Genomic DNA, 19,941 nt, shown 5'->3' with positions numbered 1-19,941 from the left:
GGTCATACGGCCACATTGACCTACAAGAGGGCTGAGTGAATGCGAGTGGGTGGCTTAGAAGAGGCCGAGAAGAGAAAAATATGCAAACATCACTGTCAAGAGCGGGAATAATATTTAACTGGAAAATGGCCTATTACTGGGCCACGCACTTTTAGGAGCCATGTGCAATTCACATGCCCAGCCTAATTTAAATTAATTCCTGGCTCTTCTTCCATTTCTAATCATTCTTATACTCCTATGTGGCCTTTGGGGAAACCCTAATACAATCAGCTCCATTACAGGCTGCCTGCCTTCCTTGTTCTCGTCAGCACTGGGGGAGGCAGAATCTAAATATTATTTGATAGTTGTTGTAATGGTGATGTTGTCTGATGTCGAACAGTGTTGTTCTAAGCGGAAGTTTGAAAACCCACCTAGAGTCAGTAAACCCTCCATGCAGTGGAGGCCAGGCTGAATCCGTGGCCCTGGTGCAACATCAACCGAAACTTGGTGGGGGGGGGCGGTGATGCCTAAGTCATTCTGATTAACAGAGGCAGGAGTACTAGGTCGCTGGACCAGCCAGCCTCGGCGTCACTGGGCTGGTCGTGGCTCCAGGATTCTGAGCCTTCTGGAGGCTGATGCAAGGACAAGGCCCTGGTGGGTACTTAAAGGGCAAAGCTCTCATTATTTTGTTTTCTGTTTAAAGCCCTGAGGATATAGAATTCCGGTATACAGCAGTAATTTGGTCTCTGGATTAAGCAGTCTAAATACCCTTTCAGCCTCACTGGGATGGAGAGAATATTTGGTCTAATCGCTGGCACCTAGGAGTTTTAGTCAGAGCACTTTTTCTATATAATTTTTGCTTCATGCATGAGGAAACAATTTGACTGCTCTACTGGGCATTTCATTCAGGAGATGGAGGGCTGTCCGGGGGGGACCCCGTGTATTTCCCCTGTGAAGGAAATACTTTCTTCTTTATCTTCTAAAACAAAAGTATCAGTCTGAGATGAAATGGACTTCCCTTTGACGGAATCCCTTCCAGAAAGGCCAATCATCTAATGGCCAGAGACCAGGTGTGTGAATTCTCTCCTCAGAGACTACTAAGGGAGACCACACAAATCTTGCCTGAACACATGGCTGATGGACACTCTGTCCGGAGGGACATGCTTCATTATTTATCACTCCCACCGGGGATTTTTATCCCGTATCTCCCTATATATACTAAAACAACAACTGCTTCCCAACAAAGGCTTTCCACTTGGGATTTCCAGAAGGGGAAGGAAAGAAAATGTCAACAATACCAGCGAAGGATAATAGCAATGATTGGAATAATTTCTCGAGGCCTTATTCTGTGTCACGCCACACTGGGGAAAGTAGTATTTCATTTCATCTTTCAGGCAAAGGTAGGGTTGATGTTAAGAACGATACTGGTGAGGGAAAAAAAACCAAACCCTTCAAGAAAGTATTTTCAACGAAGTAACATTGTACAGCTCATCCTTCTCATTTTATCTGAATCCACACAAGCATTTTCTATCCCTCCCATCCACATGAGGGGAGGCTGCAAAGGAGACAGTAAGACAAGTGTGAACTTCAAGAATCTTATAATCGCCTCATCCCCTTTCACTCTGTTTTGGTCTACCCTATTACCAGCTGTGAGAGAATAAATGGACATGAATCTCTGTGACTGAAAAATACTTTTGGTTCCAGATGATTCTCTCAGAGGGGAAGTTTAAGACCCATTAGAAAGGCCAAGCAGTTATGGCATCATGAATCGGTAAGATCATGTGACTCAAGCTGAGAACCCAGTGCAGTAATTTAATTGATACTGGCCTTTGGAGATTTAGAATGATTTGTACGTGTGTCGTCGGGGTCCTAGAACTGCGGGCCGTGGGCCTGGTCCTACACATTCCATGCACTTTGCTGCACTCTATGGAAGAGTGTATTTCATTTTCCCTCCCAGCAGGACATTTAACAAGCTGCTCAGTGGCGGGCTTCAACTCTCTGCTTCTGTGTCCATCCCCTCCCAGGGCTTCCCCAGGCAGTGCTGGTTAGTGACACTATTTCAACTGGGGCCCCTCTCATTGTTGCCTGGAATTTGCTACATCAATTGATACATGCACTGAGCTCCTTTTGTCCTCTATCTTGTAGAACACAGATCTCGCAATGGGTCAGGGGCACAGCTAACGCGGAGAGGAGGAAAACCAAGCCTCAGAGAAATGAAGAGTGAGTCCTGACTCTGGGTGTGGCCCTCGTGCGGTGAAGCTGAGAATAATTCTGCAATCATCTTTTCCATTTAGAGAATAATGCTGAAAACCCACCGCTAATCCAGTTTTCTCGAGAGTCGTATCAGATCTTTGTTGTTTGAGGCGATTTTCTCCCTATTGTGTGGACTTACCACGGAACCCTGTGAGAATCTGGCCTGAAGATAATGCCACGTTAGCCACCCTGACCTGATTTCTCCCGGTTTGGGGAACCTGTAATTTTAAGCCCCTCATATGCCACGTCCCCATTTGGCACCTGCTGAAAGTCACGGTCATTGTAGATAACTGCTTTTCTTTCTCTAAAGACAAATGCAAGTGAAAAAAGGACAAGTATCGGCCCCAAACTGAGGGCCTTGCGGAGAAGTCCTGATAAGTCTCCAAGTGCTATTGGATCCCTGATGCAGTTCACACAGGGCCCACCTGCAGCCAGGAGTTGACATGCAAAATCCCAACAACGTAAGTGCGCTTGAGAAAAAGAATTTACCTTGGAGTCAAGCTGCTGCATGTATGACCAAAGATACTCTATGTTGGCTCCAAAAGGATGGACATGAAGAAACGTTGATATGATGCCTGGGTTAAAAAGACAAACATTGGGCATTACTTCAAGGCAAGTCAGAGTCGGAGTCAGATAATGTCCTTTACTAACCCCAGCGATGGTTCTGTCAGCCTGAGTTACAGTCTCACCATTTTCAGCAGCACTCAACAAGCATTTAATAGCAGCCCGTTCTGAAGACAGTCATAGTAACATGGCAAACAGAACACTCTATCTGCTGGAATAACAGTAGTTAGAAAAGCTAGACTCTGAGATAATATACAGATGAATGAAGGTATTTCTAAACAAAGACTCCTGGAAGCATTTCAGCTACCAATTGTATGCTTGATTTACCAATATAAAATTGTAGTTATTGGGAGGATAAAATTCTCTCTTTTCTTTCCCTCAGTGGGCTTTGCAGTATGAAAATGGCTCATACAGCTGGTGTCAGAGATCACACGGCCTCCGATTTCCCTGATAATTACAGCTGCCAGTTATGAAAAGTATTTAATCCATATTTCCCCTAACTGCCACTGAAGGAAGCACAAATCCTTTCCGAAGCCTTTATTTCCCCCTCGTTGTTGCTGGTGTTTAAAGGGAACCGGCTTACTCTCTCCTCCCTGCTGTAATTTACAAGATCATTTTAAAAGGTCCAGGAATGGATGGTTTGGCTGGAGTCTGAGTATAAATCAGAAGTCTTTTCCATTGTGAAAATCAACTGTCAACATTGTACTGACAAATGAAAAGCCGGGGTTGGTGTCGGGGCTGAAGTGAAAGCATTACCTCTCTATCCTCCCTGCTCCTAGATCCAAAATCAAAATAGTGAAAATGAGGACGTCGGCTTCATAGACTGTATGCTGCTGTTTGTTATGAAACGGTGTTCAGACTGACATTGTTTGAGTTCTCTTTTAAGCCCTCACATTGTTTATTGGGAAATTCTGATGCCTGAGAGCTGAAGGTCAAAAAAAAAGACCTGCATTTGTTTGACACGCAGGTGGAGTGAGCCCTAGACGAGCACATCGTTCTTGCACCAGGTCACCCTGGGAATCGCAGGCTGACCCTGGATTGATCTGGGATAGGGTCTCATGGCCTCCTGACCTCCTGTGTGATGCTTGGGATGCTCTGGGATGAGTGCCAGCATTTAAAGAAAAACTCCCAGTTTAGCTTTAGTCCGAGGACAGAGAACCGAAGTGTCTAGACCACTGCTCTCAAAGACCTGTCTTCAGAACACTGCTTATATGAGGTTTGTACTGGTTTACAGTGAAATGAGGAAGAGAGAAATAATTAAGCGTATTTCTCCATAATGCTAAAACCTCAGTTTTCAGAGACCTGTTTTTCTTGCGATGTAAAGAACTACCATTAAAAAAAAATGTTTTGAGGGGCGCCTGGGTGGCTCAGTTGGTTAAGCGGCCGACTTCGGCTCAGGTCACGATCTCGCGGTCCGGGAGTTCGAGCCCCGCGTCGGGCTCTGTGCTGACAGCTCAGAGCCTGGAGCCTGTTTCAGATTCTGTGTCTCCCTCTCTCTGACCCTCCCCCGTTCATGCTCTGTCTCTCTCTGTCTCAAAAATAAATAAATGTTAAAAAAAAAAATTAAAAAAAAATGTTTTGAGAGAGAGAATAAGCATGAGCAGGGGGCAGGGGGCACAGAGAGAGGGGAGAGAGAATCCCAAGCAGACTCTGCACTGTCAGCACAGAGCCTGATGTGGGGCTCGATCTCATGAACCGCGAGATCATGACCTGAGCCAGAATCAGAAGTTGGAAACTTTAACCCACCGAGCCTCCCAGGCACCCCAAGCACTACCATCTTATTCTGAAATTATATTCCTCCTTTTTTTGCTAAAATGTTCTTTTATCAAATAATGCAAGTGGTAAAAGGTAATATTGATAGTTTTAATATCTTTAAGTGGCAAATAGCCATTTTAATACACTTAAGTGGAGTTGTTTTATTCCCTTCCTTCCAGTTTGTTAATTTCCATTTTTAAATTTATAGATCTGGCAACTACTTCCCTGTGTCTTTGAAATTCTCAAATCTGGTGAAGTGACACTGTAAGTAATTCTGTTACTAATGAGTTCGAGTATAGAAGCTCATGAAGGACTTAAAAAATAAGTTTTTTTTTTAAATAACACTTTTATTTGCATTTGTTAAGTGGGAGAGAGGGGGCAGAATTCTTTTTTTTTTTTTTTAATGTTTATTTATTTTTGAGAGAGAGAGAGGGAGAGAGAAAGCACAAGCAGGGGAAGGGCAGAGAGAGAGGGAGACACAGAATCTGAAGCAGGTTCCAGGCTCTCAGCTGGCAGCACACAGCCCGATGCGGGGCTTGAACTCACGAACTGTGAGATCGTGACCTGAGCCAAAGTTGGATGCTTAACTGACTGAGCTACCCAGGGGCCCTGAGGGGGCAGAATTCTTAGGGGGAAACTCCTGTTTCAGGATGGTGGATGGGGTTCTCCTTGCTGTCCCAAGCTGAGGACCGGTGGCATTACGTCCACTAGTTTTCACAGGGAGCCTCCAATAAATGGTAGGCAGACCCCTCAATCCCCCATTAGAAGACAAGGGGGAAGAAGGAGCAGTCACCTCTGGCTTTGTGAGGAGGCGAGGGTGTTCCTTTCTTCTCCTGGCACACAGGTTCTCCCAGGCAGGGGAGGGGGAAGCTCCGAGAGGGTGGCTCACAGAGCCAAGAGGGGTGCTGCAAGATGGGGGCAGCATTCGCTTCCTTGGTTGGATGTCGGCTTAGGCAGCAGATGGACCGGTCAGCCTTCGGGGTGACGAGGATGTGTGGTTTTCCACCGGGGTAAGGGAGCATCTTAGACGGTGGGGAGGCTTGGGTAGTCTTACGAGTAAACCACCCCAAAGGCCCCAGCAAATAGAGAAAGACATTTTTCATATTAATCTCTCTACCGGACAGAGACTTAGCACCATCTCCTAGATAACCCACAGCCTCTCCTGTAAACATCTATGGAAGGTGGTGCGAAGTGAAACGTCTTCAGCAGCATAAACGGAACGAGTCAGAAGAGGACGTGTGTGGGCGATGGGGGAGAAGTTGATGACTAGGCTAGGAGACGAGGTGTTAAAAGAGGAAATTTAGGGATACCAGTAATGGGAGGACCTGGGGTGGCTGATTTTGTTGCCTCTGTGAGCTGGGTATGTCTCTGTGTACACACCCCCTCACTGGTAACGGTCTGTCTGCCGGGCCCAGTCTTGGGTTCCCCAGGAAACTCTGCCCTCAGAAAGTCTTTGTGTATGCTGGCTCAGTATTGGCAATAGAGTGTACATGTACAATAAGTGTATGTTGAATGAATTTATCCTCTAGAACTAAGACTAGCCAGTATACTTGTTTAAAATTTCTCCTGTTCTATTATAGGTAAATGGGGATAAATAAGAACATTAAAAATGGCTCCAGTGCTAACTGGTGGTGGGGCAGTCTTTCAAAGATCAGGTAACTTTGAGACATTATTCACTCCTGATTCCTTCCCTATTATGGATTCAGAAGGACAGAGCAACCTGAATGTTTTGGTCATGGAAACTTTTTCTTTATTTTATAACTTTCATTTTTTATTTTTTTAATTTATTATTTTTTAATTTATATCCAAGTTAGCATGTAGTGCAACAATGATTTCAGGAGTAGATTCCTTAATGCCCCTTACCCATTTAGCCCATCCTCCCTCCCACAACCCCTCCAGTAACCCACTGTTCGTTTTCCATATTTAAGTCTCTTATGTTTTGTCTCTCTCCCTGTCTTTATTTTTTGCTTCCCTTCCCTTATGTTCATCTGTTTTGTATCTTAAAGTCCTTATATGAGTGAAGTCATGATATCTGTCTTTCTCTGACTGACTAATTTCGCTTAGCATCATACCCTCCAGTTCCATCCACGTAGCTGCAAATGGCAAGATTTCATTCTTTTTGATGGCCGAGTAATACTCCATTGTATATACATACCACATCTTCTTTATCCATTCATCCATTGATGCACAGTTGGACTCTTTCCATACTTTGGCTGTTGTTGATAGTGCTGCTATAAACATGGGGGTGCATGTGCCCCTGTGAACCAGCACACCTGTATCCCTTTGATAAATAGTAGTGCAATTGCTGGGTCGTAGGATAGTTCTATTTTAATCTTTTGAGGAATCTCCATACCGTGGAAACTTTTTATTTAAATTCTTTGGCTTGGGGTGCCTGGGTGGCTCAGTGGGTTAAGCATCCGACTTTGGCTCAGGTCATGATCTTACGGTTAGTGGGTTTGAGCCCCGTGTCGGGCTCTGTGCCGATAGCTCGGAGCTGGGAGCCTGCTCCAGATTCTGTGTATCTCTCTCTGCGCCTCTCCTGCTTGTGCATGCTCTCTCTCACAAAAATAAACATAAAAAAAAGTTAAAAAAATTCTTTTGCTCATAAAATTAAGGGGGAAAATGCTTATATGATTTCTATATATCTTTCTAAAATCAGTGTAGAAATCCTGACCCACTCATGAATAGCTGTCCTTAGGAGGATATTCGAAATGATCACTGTAGTAGCTGATATTAATAAGCCATTAGCTTTTCTTTATAAAAGTAGAGTGGTTGCACTAGATTCATTTGGGGCCAAAGCAGGTAGTTAAATAAAAGCTTCCCAAGCTTTTCGCATGGATGGCAACTAAGCTGTTCAGTATTGCTAGAGATACAGCAGAAATGGGAAACATTAGTCATATCCTCCTGTTCCTTACTCCCACCCTTACCGCTGCCCATCACAGTATCATCACAGGCGCATTAGTCATGCTGAGAAAATGTAGTTTCTAGGCCCTGGTTTTGGATTGGATTCATTGGGCAGGGTGAGGTGGGGCTTCCTGAATAATCAACTAAAGCCTCTTTGTCATTCCTTTAAAAGAACTGGAATATTTCCTGAGAATGGAAAAACAGATAGATACGACTCATAATCTAACGAAAAATGCTACCAACCCAGAAAATGGAGACTGTTTTGTGGTCCTCTGGGAGGCATCTAAAGGCTTGGTAAAAAGAAACACTAACAACAGAGGGTGGAGAACTTAGCCATTACTGAACTGGTGGATCTCCAAAGGGATAGACGCAACTGTTGGTCTTGGCTGTTTCCATGGAGAAGCAGAAGTCTCCATATTTAAAGATGGGTTTCCCAACCAGGAAAATACAACTGTAAGTAGCTAATTTAAGAAAATAAAAAAGGAGTGGAGGAGGCTGTCAGAACTCAAACTTTCTGCACGTCCCAGGGCCTTAAAAATGACTCTAGAAGGACATACAAACCAGCTCTGTACAACCGGTGGCAAGCCCCTCATGAGGAAGGCCATTTAAACAGGCACATGAAAGCATTTTGAGCTTTCTCCATGAAAATCATCGAGTTTTTTTCCCATTTTTAGACCTCACTAAGGAAGCAGCATTTAAGTTAGCCAAATAGTGCTAGATTTTTACTGCTTCGTTCATTCATTCTTAAACATTTCTTTACCAGCAATTAGGTGCCAGGGACACTGCACTGCACAAGACAGACAAGCTTCCTGCTCTTGGGGAATTTATATTCTAGGTAAGTAACACAGGATAAACCCAAAGATGAAAAATAAAGGGAATATTTTCAGATAGTGGTAAACATAGTGAAGAAAACACAACAGGTTTGAGCTTGGTGGAGTGTTACTCTATCCCGGGAAGTCGAGTGAAGGTAAAGTCTCCTGGGTCAGATGAGAAGGAGCCAGCCACAGACAGCCTGGGGAAAGATTTTTCCAGAATGTGCAAAAGACCTGAGGTGGAAATGAGCTGGCAGCTGGCAGGAACAAACTTGGCCTGAGAGTGGTACAGCAGGCATTTAGAGGGAGGTGGGGAGCCAGATCATGGAAGGCCTTGAATGAGTGTGATGTGTTTGGCTTAAACTCTAAATATAGCAGGAAACCAACAGAAGAGTTCTAAGTAGGGGCATGATAAGATCTGAATTGCATTTTTAAAACTTCCTTCAAGCTTCTGTCTGGTGAATAGATGAAAAGGGAATTGAGAGGCCACTTAGAAGTGTCTGCACAAGACCCGAAGTGGTAGGTAGTGATTTGGACCAAAGAGCAGTGAAGGAGAGCTGAAGGCAACATGTGAGTGGCATAGTCTTGGGAGGAGGAGTCCTCGATTTGGCTTGGTACCATTTTCTCAGACGGGAGTACTAGGGGAGGAGCATATGAGGGCAGAGGAAAGGGTGGAGTCCAGAGTTCTGTTTTGGCCTCACTAGATTTGAGATGTCCACTAGCATCTATGTGGAGATCCCAAATGCTTTCTGGAGATGGTATACATGTGTGAATCAGTGGCAACAAACAGGGATTTGAAACCCAAGCACTTCTGGCCTGAACTCTGAAGAAGCCCCAAATTTAGAGGTTAAGCTGAGGAAAACTCACCAAAGGAATCTGGGAGGGAGTGATCAGTAAGAAAAAATGGCGTCATGATAGCTAAGAGAAGGAACTTCTACTCACAAGATGTGGCTAGTCAGCTGTCTAAAGTGCAGATGACAAATGGAGGGAGTTGAGAAATTGGCAACATGAAGTTCTCTCGTCACGCTGACAAAACCACTTCAGGGTGAGGGTGCAAGTTATACCCGAGTGGGCCGGAGGGGAGGGGAAGAAAGGAAATGGGGGCTGTTAGTATAGATGGGACTTCGGAAAAGTCATGCTTAGATAGGGAGCAGGGACATGGGCTGTTGGAGTGAAGACAAGTCTCCCTTCTTTTTTTGTTCTAAAGGTATGAGGTAGAAGAGTTCAAGTTAATATGCGGATGTTATCAGCATCTGCTTACAAATACGGCCACTGCCTAAAGGGCAGTGCCCCTTTCGTAATCGTCCTCCTAGATTACAGACTATTGAGTTGAGAAAGACCATCTAATCAGACCTCCTAACTTGATACGATATGAAGAATTAGACCCACAGTGGATGACTTGCCCAGTGAACCATGCCTCCGTCCACAAATACTCAGGATGCTCCTTCCCAGTGCATTCTCCTTGAGGTGAATGAGAAATGGCATCCTACCAGAACATACTCCCCTTCCTCAGGCTGCTTGGAGTTTCACTCCAAACTCTGCGTCAGCTTAGAAAGTTCTGGCTGAGATTAGCTTTCCCTACATGCACACTAGCTGACAGTCTCCTGGGAAACTTCAGAAAACCCTGAGACCTATCAGCTTACTGGGGGAGGGGGCATCCCAGGGATTTCTAGGAATGTAAGCTCTGCCGAGGAACAGCTATCTCTCCAGAGACACTTATATCATGCCGGAAACCGGCAGAGGCCTTGACCGTAAGCCAGCCGGAAATATCCTGGCTTCATTTTGCAGCCCATAAGGCGTCAGGGACACCGGACTGGAGAGGCAGCAGGGAGGATGCCCTGTGAAATCTGGGTTTCCCACTAAGCCACGAGCCTGTGGTTATCCTGAGCAGCTGCAGCGTGATAAAGCATTGTGGGAATCGGGGAGATTCCACTGTGAGCAAGTGGTAGGAGAGTGATCCCACACTGTGATTTGGTCCGAAGCTTCTCCGTGCCTCGGAAGGCAGAAAAGCTTTAATTTTCCAAAGAGCAGTTTGTTCCACTTTTCTGGTGAGTACCGTACCTGATCTTGTACGGTGAGTTTATTTAATGTAAAGAAAAAAAAATTGAAATGTCTGTTGGTCTTATTTTAACTAAACTCCTGAGACTGTACCAGTTGTTCCTTGTGTCTGAAATGGCCTTGACAACTCCCTCATTTGACCACAGAGAGTCTACGCATCCCTTTAGGACTCCTTCGACTGTCCCTTCTTCCGATAAGGCCTAAGTAGCCCTTTCTCTGTGCTTCTGATTTTAGTCCAAACCATATTTCATTGCCATTCACTGCTTGCTTTCTCACTAGTCTATGAACTGAGGGAAGAGATCATCTTATCACCACCATCAGCGAACACAGGTTTGGGCAGATGGCAGGCTGGTAGTTCTCCAAACGTGGTCCCCCAAGTGCCTGTTTCAGTATCACCTCGGATGTTAGTTTTCTAATGAACAGAATCCCTGCGTGTGGGTCCAGAGGCTGTGCCTTTTAAACAGGCTGCCGAGATGATTCTTTTCCACAAGGAAGGCTGGTAATTTTTATAGTAGGCTCTTGACAAATGTTTGTTGATTTATTGATATGGACATTTGTGTCTCGGAAACAAGATTTAGGTCAATGACTCATTCTTTATGGTCAGCAGCTTTCAGAGAAGCACGCACTTCCCAGATTACTTTTCTCAGGTGTGGCCTAAATATAGCCTCAATTCCAGTCACTGAAAACACCAAAACATCACCATTTAACCTTCTTTAAGTGTGTTTCTCTCCCGTCCATTCATCTGCTTCCTAATACTCATGTATTCAGGGGAGCATTCCAATTCTGATATAGACAGGCTGTGCACAGATGTGTGAAATGGTGACAGCGATAGAAATGGGGCGGTGGGGGTGGGGTGGGGTGATGGAAAGCAGCCTCCTGGCCATCTGTACTATGTACGTCCCGATTTGTAGCGGAGTCAGGATGATCTGTAGAGACGTGTGCCTTACCATTAAGAATTTGGGGACGGTTCTCAGGAGTCGGGGGGGGGGAGTTGTGCAGAACAGATACTTTATGAACAGAGCTGTTGAGAAGGTTCTGACCATACCTGGATGGGATTTACAGTGATGACTAGCATTGGGAGGGTGTCAGTCAGGGCTCCTAGGACTGGACATTTACTGTGTTCGAATTACTTAGAAAGAAAGAGAAGATCGAGTGATAAAGACCCAGCGGTATACGGTTAGCATCTCCTCAAGAGCTCTTTGCCTATCTATAAAAATTTTCTTGGCCCATTCTTCATTAACAGTAGCCAGGGGTTTCCAAAGTGGTGGTCCTAAACCAAAAGTATTGTCTCATTCTGTTCCATGCAAGTTGAGCGCATGCCAAACCCAGTGTGTAGGTCGTATGTGAAGTGAACTAAGAGTTCTGGCATAGATACCAGACTACGTCAGGCCGACCTAATGTTCAGTTACCATAGAGCCATGAGCTGTAAACTAGTACCCTGCTTCACCGCCCCCCCCGGCCGGGCCCATACAAATGTAATTCTTTTAGGTCCAATGATATGTTAACCTGTCTTTACGAGCATTGATCACAAGATAAGTAATCCAGAAGTCACGAGAATAAGGTGCTTTCCAAGGGCCCATCTGTTTTAGCAGAGTTGGAACACAGCTCTCGATCCCCATTACTTGTCAAGCAGAAAGTTGAGCAGAATGATGGAACTCTCAAGGGACAGGCACGACGCCAAGTAATATCATCAGTGAAATCCCGCCGACCTTCTATTACGCATCCGTACCTTCCATGTCTTAAAGGCGCCAGTTATGAACAGGCCATGAGAATGTGTGGAAGGGATGCGTACTTTTGCCCAGATGGAAGAGCGTCACACGTAATCACAGACAGTCGGGATTGCTTGTTGTTTAGGAAGTTCCAGCCTCAGTTTTATGTTCTCTGTATATGGAATCTATTTGACAAATGTATTTCTCACTCCCCCCCCTTTCCCTTCCAGGAAATCAAGATTTGTGCCACTGTGCATTTTTATACAATATCTGTGTGTCCCAAGAGGGTGTTATCTGAATATATTTGCATATAGCATATACTACAGGTACCCAGATGTGATGAGGCTTTTGCTAACAAGTATTTCCAAATCAAGGGAGATTTTCTGCTGTGCTCCTGGGCCTTCTAGGCTAGATAGATCAGAACAGGCCCACTGTACCCTCTAGATGGGTTTAATTATTCCAAGGGAAGATTCCAACGATACTGCAAAGAGTATTCCTAACCTTTCCAGGTATATCAGAAGTCTGGAGGACTCTGGGAATCATTCTACCTATAAGTATTCTTCAGAAAAGAGTAGCTCCAGCATCAGAAACTCTTTCCTCTATCTAGCTTTGTCCAAAGCAGTTTTGGACCCCTATTCTCTCCCTGTCACCGCCCTTCTCTAGATTCCAGAAGTTGCAAGAGCGGTATTTGTGACCCCAGCATTTGAGTTTCTACAAGGTATGAATGGCCAAACTCACTTAGCAGAGAGGCACGATTAATGGCAAGAGGCAGCTATGTCCTTCAGCAGGACCCATTCTGCCAGTCTTGGAGACTCGTTTCTACCTTGTTCTTCTGGACAATTACTCTCTGACTACAAAAGTAAGTATTTGGGGGGGGAGGGTTTGGGCAGGAAATCACAGCTGTATTAAAACTTTCATTAAGCAAAATAAAATGTCGAGGAGGAGAGGTAATGGAGAAATGAAGGGGGGGGGGGGAAACCCCACCTCCTAACCTTATTTTAGTCAAAAACTTGGCTTTGGCCTTCTTTCTAACTAAACACTCTCATATATTGATTCAAAATGAGTGTCAGTTGTTAATACACGTAAACCAGTTCAAAAGACCAGAAGTGAGCAGAAGAATCCTAGAAAATTTACAGTGGGTTCTGCCTACTGGTAACTGAAGATTCTGACTTACTAAAGTTTTTCTAATACACTCGAATTTACCAATTAAAACAATTCTTGGAAATTGTTTCAATTATTTGTTTTGAGGGAGGAGCAGAGAGAGAGGGAGGGAGAGAGAATCCCAAGCAGGCTCCACACCATCAGCACGGAGCCTGCCTTGGGGCTCGAACCTATGAACCAGGAGATCATGGTGACCTGAACTGAAACCAAGGATCGGGCACTCTGACTGAGCCACCCAGGCACCCCAAAACAACTTTTTCTCCCCTAATACTGAAGACATCAGCAGAGTTAAGATGTTCTAAATGTAACCTCTCATCTACTCCTATTAACCTATGGTGTGCAAAGCATATCCTTTTTAAATTTTGAGGTAGCTGATTGAAAGAAAATGTGTGTGTGTGTGTAGTAACTATTTAAGAGACATTGTAAATGAACTCTGTTCTGCAAGTAAAACACATGAGGAGAAGCAATCTTTAGTGAGAGGCAGGAAATTAAAAAAAAAAAAAAAAAAAAAAACCCATTCCCATTTTTTAAAACATCAAGTGCTCTGGATTATTCTGACTTAAAAGAGGGAACATTTACTGCTGATCACCATGTGCTCTGTTCATGCCCTGAATTCGTGGGGGAGATCACAACTTTGTCACACGGAGCAGAAGAGAAACAGTTGTCGGAGTTTGACACATTTTCCAATAGAAGAAAAATCCAGTTGCCAACTACATATGGGTTCATTTTGGGTTCCTGGAACTGATAACACATCAGCATGTCTTACGAAACTTGTGCATGGCATGTTATTGCAGCTGTATATCATCAGAGAGAAAAAAATAATTGGTTTTCCTTAGAGTATCTCGAAGTTGATGTCATATTCAATAACCCTGTAGTTGAAAAATCTATATATGATGGATGAAGTTTGGACTATCTTGAATTTAATTCCTCCTGTGCCAGCTTCTACAGGCCCTGGTCTACCTGTCATTTTGAGGTGAGTGCATGCATTATCTAGAAAATGCAACCAGGTGTTCCTTTTGCCAGAATACGAACTATAGGAGAACAATTTGTCTCACATGTACAACAGTCTCATTCCTCACCCTTAACTATGCCAAGGAAGAGCCAGTTTAAACTTGGAACCCCGCACCAGGGTCAGTGCCAAGGCGCAGCTGGAATTAGTCCTGTGCGTTACAGAGTGAGGGGCACAGCTTCTCCTTCTGTAGAATGGGGACTCTGGAGACAGGCCTTAAACAGACCAGCTTCTAAAGTAGGGTCCCAGGCCCGTCACCAACATATCCTCATCAAGAACTCTTCCTTGGGAGAGTAAGTGCTATTTTTGGATCTGCTCATGAGGACTCTCAAAAAGAAAACATTCAGAGCTTTGTCTCTGGTCCAGACCAAAAAAAAAAAAAAAAAAGCCAACTTAGATCATCATATCTAAAAGCAGGATGCAGCCTCTTGAGCCTGGGGGTCTGGCTTGATTTGGAACTTTTGGACACAGCCTGGCCTCCTGTTGGAAGTGATGCGTCCATATTTTGGAATTCAGATTTGTAAAACACGGGATGCAAAATAATCTGTCTTCTTGTACTCGGTTTTATGTTGTACAGCCGACGAACACACGTGGTTACAGAAGAGCAAACCTCCCCACCTTGGTTTATGCATCCCTAATTTGAAATGTAAGTATAATATAATCTTGACAAAGTTAATCTTACCTCTGGCCAGAGGGCAGAGCTGTCTGCATTGTTAACAACTTGGAGGTGAATTCCTTTCATATTATTTAAGACAGCAGACGAGGAAAACATAATGTCCTTACCGATTAGCAAAGCTTCTTTCTCTGATTTTAAGCCTTGGCTTCTTTTTTCCATATTGTTCTCTCGGTCTTGGTTGACCAATGCGACTGTCAACACGTTGATTTCCTATGAAGTTAAACAAAAACCATAGAGGTGTTCATGTAGAGTTTGTGCATTTCAGTGAGCCACCTGGACTTTTCAACTCTATAAAAAAAGGTCATCATTTCCATTTTTAACTGAACATCAACTTTTATAAGTAATTGATCTATGTGCTCAACAATAAAAAAGTAGTACTAAAACTTAGGCTCCTAGCTGCTCCCAGCAAACCAAGTAACTATGCAAAAGTAGCAAATTTGGCATAAATTATCTTAGGTTTCTGTCCATGTTTTGATTAATCTGTTAACAAAAACTATTTTATTGTAGCCACTTAAACATGCTTTTATTTCAAATATAAAAAAACTTCCCCCAAAGCATGTACAAACTGATTTATAATACTATGCTAGTAACTTGTATGTGTGTGTGGAGAAATAGGGCCTATTGGGAAGGTGAGATAGGATTGTCATTAGAAGTGTTTAAGTTGAATAAGTAGATGTCCTTATACACAACTGCAAAAGGGAGATAAAGCAAAGGTTGAGAAATTCTTTTCTTCGGAAACTAAAAATGAAGAATTATACCACAAACCAGTAACATGTGGAACACTGAAGTTGAACTATTTTTAGTTCTATGGTCTTTTCTGTTGAGAAACAGGGTAAAACATTTAACTCCTATTCTCCCGGACCTGATATTAGGATTCAAAATGGAGAATGATTTAATAGGAAATCAAATGCAACGATCAGAGACCTACATATAGGGGATAGAATCATTAGGGTAGCTGAGGCTTGGAGGGACATCTCTCACTGAAAGATAGGTCTCAAAGAAGGATGGGCATATTGGGCAGAGAGTTAAGGATACGGTCTCCATTAGGTGATGAGAAATCTGCCGGAGGGACAAAGGAGGACTTAGAAGATCTGGGCAAAAGGTTTGGCAGGTGGTACCGGGACAGGAACCGGTTACAGGGATAGATGCTGATCTAGTCAATTCAACTTGACAAAATTAGCCAGATAAAAGAATAGGGAAATAGTTGGGAGCACGTTGAACCTGTACAGAGCACAAACCCTGTCTGAAGGCATTCAAATAAAAGAAAAAGAAGAAAAAAACCCAAACCTCAGTGTATATCAATCACAAAAGATCTGGGAGCTAAATTTACCCTACGAGCTACTGCTTTGGAAATCGGGGGTAATTATAGCAATTGGCAGGAAAAAAAAGGCTCTAAGAAATTGTGATTTGGTGAACATTTTGGAGGCTCCTCTAAAGGTCCCACTTACCTGCCGAAGATGAGTAAGGTAAAGAATCGAGGGAATCACAGCGGGGTGGTGGATTGATCAGAAGGAAAATGCTGGTTGGCTAGAGGGTACCTGAGGCCTGAGGCTGACGGCAGGAGGGTGCCCATGAGGACAGTATGGTCCCAGGCAAGGCTGGAGCCAGCTGCACCACTAGAGATTCAAGATGTCCTTATACTTCCCACAAGGGATCTTGGGAATCAGCACCGGTAGAAACATAGTCCAGAATGTTAAAACAGACTAAACCTAAAGGCTGACGTAGATGAGATCAGAAGAGGAGTTCCAGGAAAGATGTAGGGATACCCTCTGCGAGGAAACAACATGGCTGCGTTTTAAGGGCTAGAAGAGGTTTCGGAGGAAAGAGACGGAAAGACGTTACCGAGGATGATGACTGCAGCATTTAAGAACAATACAAATAATGAACCGCGGGGATTAGCGGAAACAGTATCTCCAGGAGAGGGTGATCTGTTCACAGCCTGGATGATACCCGGAGGCCAAATGAAATTACTGGGGAGCGTTTAGCAGACAACAGGCCCACGTTAACTGACGAAGCTGAGTGGGGTCCTGGAGCCGTCACACAGGTGAGGATCCAGGTTTAGGAAGGGAACTGGACCCCAGGGGCAGGCAGTACATCAGGAGGCAGCAAGGGATGGCAAGGGCAGAACACGCTGAGACCACTCTAGGGTGCTGTTAGGCCTTTGTCCCCTATTCAAAGCTGGAGGGCACGTCGAGCAAGTCCCAACAGATTCTCCAAGGCGCCGATAACCGCCTACCACTGACTGTTGCTTTGATGATGACTTAGGGTCGTGTCTATGAGGATGGAAAGAGGAGTCCTGGGAAATATCTTTGAGACCGAATATGGCAGCATGTGCTCTAACCACAAACGGTGTTCTCCTACATGGTCGCCGCCAGTGACTCTGGAGGGGACACGCCTCTCTGCAAGGCTTCAACAGCAATGCAGGAGGCATGGGTCCAACAGAGACCTGAGGCTTGGCAGTGCTTCAGCCTCCGGGCACCACTGTGGGTTCTGCCCAGGGTACATAGGGCGCTGTTCTTTTGACTCCTTCGGCAGGGAGAAGAACTGTTCTGGGAAGAGTACAGGACCGAATGAAACCGATCAGGCAGGCTCCGAGAAGTGCCTGGATGTTGTAATAACTTGGGTGTCAAGAACCCGCTAAAGGGGAACTATCATTTCCATGATAGAGCAAGGGGTGTCTAAGCCTACCGAGAGCCTTGGGGCCACAACATCACTGGGGAAGCGGACCAACCCGTGGCCACTCAAAAGCGGTACTAATGACCAAGTGCCCTGGAGCCCAAGCCGGCCTCCGGCATGGGCTTCTGCACAACAAAAGACAGAATGGCAAGAGAGCAAAAGTGATGGGGACAGGGTAAGGAAGGGAACCCCCACCTCTGAAGCGGTGAACAGCACTGGGGAGGGACAGGACTGGGGACCTGGAACTCCTCTGTCCTTGGACACAGAAAAAAAAAGCCATGGTTTAAAAGAGCGCCGAGCTAGCTCAGTCCGTTAGCGTCCGACTCTTGATTTCAGCTTAGGTCATGATCTCACAGTTTGGAAGTTCAAGCCCCATGTGGGGCTCTGCGCTGTGTCAGTGTGGAGCCTGCTCGGAATTTTCTCTCCCACTCTCTCTGCCCCACTCATGCCTTCTGTCTCTCAAAATAAACAAACCTAAAAAAAGATATTTTTTAAAAAGAGTGACCAGCATCCCTAAGAGCCAGCCCTTCGAGCTCCACCAAATGGCAGAAGAGCTGTGGGGACACTCTCTGGGTCACAGGGACTGGAGAACAACACAGTTTATGCATAGACCAGAGGTAGGTCTGTACCCTCAGGTCCTCCAGGCAAACATCAGCCCTGGATGCACTTGGGCACACACACACACACAAAGCCGCAGTTTAAAAGAGTAGCTGGCATGAAAAACAGCCCGCTCTAGAATTCTGCTAATGGTAGGGGTAGCTGTGGGAGGGCTCTCCAGGTGGGAGGGGCTGATACACAGTCTCCGCTCACTACCCCTCCCACACACTTTGAAAGCACAGAGTGATGTCCTGGCCTCCTGCCTCAGTGAGCCCTGGACCCCTAGCCCACACCCCTACCAGCCAGCCCACCAAGGTGGCCACAGGGCGCGCACACTGGGATATCCTTAGCACTCACTACAGCTCCAGCCTTCGTGCTAAGATCACAGTCACAAGGCCCCCCCAGAACGCTCATGGCCCACACCACTTTGGCTTCAGATGGCTGGCAGGGGGGCCGGCCCCCGGCCCCCCGCCGTGTAGAACACTCCAGAATGTTTTGGCTGCCATGTGCTTGAGATCCAGTTGCCCTGCCAGGGTGCCCCAAGCCCCAGTCCATGCCTGCATCAGTTCCAGTCATCCCATCAGGGTGCCCCCTGTGCAGAGCATCCCAACACTCCTTTGCCCACACTGGCCTTGGCTTTGGTTGCCGACCAGGGAACCCCCTGCATGGAGTACCCAGAGACACCTCAGATCGCACCAAATTCAGTGAAAGCTGTCCTGCCAGGGCGCCCTCTGCACAGAACACCCCAGAACCTCCTGGCCTGTACCCCACCTCAACGCCATCCCCTCCTTCGGGGCATCCTCTGCTGAGAGTCCCGAAACATCCTGGTTTACATCCACTTCAGCTTCAGCTATCCTGCCAACGTGCCCCCTGGGCTTCGAGCCCCAGGTCCCCCTGGTTTGCATCCACTTTAGTTCCAGCTACACTGTCAAGGAAGGCTCTGTGCAGAAAACTCTGGGAACTCCCGGCACCCACACTGCCTTAGCTCCAGCCACGCTGCTAGGGCACCCCTTGCACAAAGTGCCCCAGACAGCCCGGGTCACAACCATTTCAGCTGTCTTGCCAGGTGCCCTCAGCACACAGAATCCGAGGACACCCTGGTCCGCATCTGCTTCAGCTGTCCAGACATGGCACTCTCTGTGTGGAAAGCCCTGGGGTCCCCAGCCCATGCCCGTCACAGCTCAAGCCAGCCAGCAGAGATCGCCAAGCACACACCATCTACCTGGAGGATGACCATATACAGGATAATTCCTTCAGGTTTAGGAGAAGTAACTGTTACATCTAATCCACAGAAACAAACACAGAATGTTAAGCAAAACAGGGAGACAGAGGAATATGCTCCAAAATAAAGAACAAGACAAACCCTCAGAAAAAGAACTACATGAAATGGAGACAGGCAATATGCTTGATAAAGAATTTAAAGTAATGATCATAAAAATGCTCACTGCGCTGGCGAGAAGAGTGCAAGAATTCAGTGGGGCCTTCAATAAAGAGATAGAAAACGTAAAAAACAACCAATCAGAATTGAATACAATCACTAAAATAAAAAACCACAGTAGAGGGAATCAATGGTAGATTAGCAGATGCGGAAGAATACGTCAGCGATGTGGGAGGTAGGGTACTGGAATGCACACAAGCTGAAAAGCAAAACAGAAACGAATTGGGGCGCCTGGGTGGCGCAGTCGGTTAAGCGTCCGACTTCAGCCAGGTCACGATCTCGCGGTCCATGAGTTCGAGCCCCGCGTCGGGCTCTGGGCTGATGGCTCAGAGCCTGGAGCCTGTTTCCGA

The 19,941-nt window shown here is 45.6% G+C and overlaps 1 protein-coding gene and 2 long non-coding RNA genes across 15 annotated transcripts in view; 2 read left to right on the top strand and 1 right to left on the bottom strand.

Moving 5' to 3' along the window:
* The window catches only part of ENOX1 (ecto-NOX disulfide-thiol exchanger 1), a 555,199-nt gene that overhangs the window by 8,612 nt on the left and 526,646 nt on the right, over positions 1-19,941 (bottom strand). For all 13 annotated transcript variants that reach the window (XM_040448509.1, XM_040448518.1, XM_040448516.1 and 10 more), the window contains 2 exons: positions 14,988-15,090; positions 2,722-2,807 (listed from right to left, as the gene is read on the bottom strand). In XM_040448509.1, the coding sequence (XP_040304443.1) occupies positions 2,722-2,807; positions 14,988-15,090 (189 nt within the window). The remainder of the gene's footprint in view (positions 1-2,721; positions 2,808-14,987; positions 15,091-19,941) is intronic.
* Positions 9,872-13,004, top strand: LOC121013007 (uncharacterized). The gene is made up of 2 exons (XR_005782457.1): positions 9,872-10,315; positions 12,698-13,004. It is a non-coding gene; the product is annotated as an uncharacterized LOC121013007 (long non-coding RNA).
* LOC121013006 (uncharacterized) lies at positions 13,403-17,961 on the top strand. Its single transcript, XR_005782456.1, has 3 exons — positions 13,403-14,168; positions 14,782-14,850; positions 17,416-17,961. It is a non-coding gene; the product is annotated as an uncharacterized LOC121013006 (long non-coding RNA).

The sequence above is a fragment of the Herpailurus yagouaroundi genome, unplaced genomic scaffold (assembly GCF_014898765.1).
Source record: "Herpailurus yagouaroundi ecotype Mexico unplaced genomic scaffold, PumYag 197, whole genome shotgun sequence".
In the NCBI taxonomy this organism is placed as follows: domain Eukaryota; kingdom Metazoa; phylum Chordata; class Mammalia; order Carnivora; family Felidae; genus Herpailurus; species Herpailurus yagouaroundi.
This window is presented reverse-complemented; position numbering and strand designations above follow the sequence as displayed.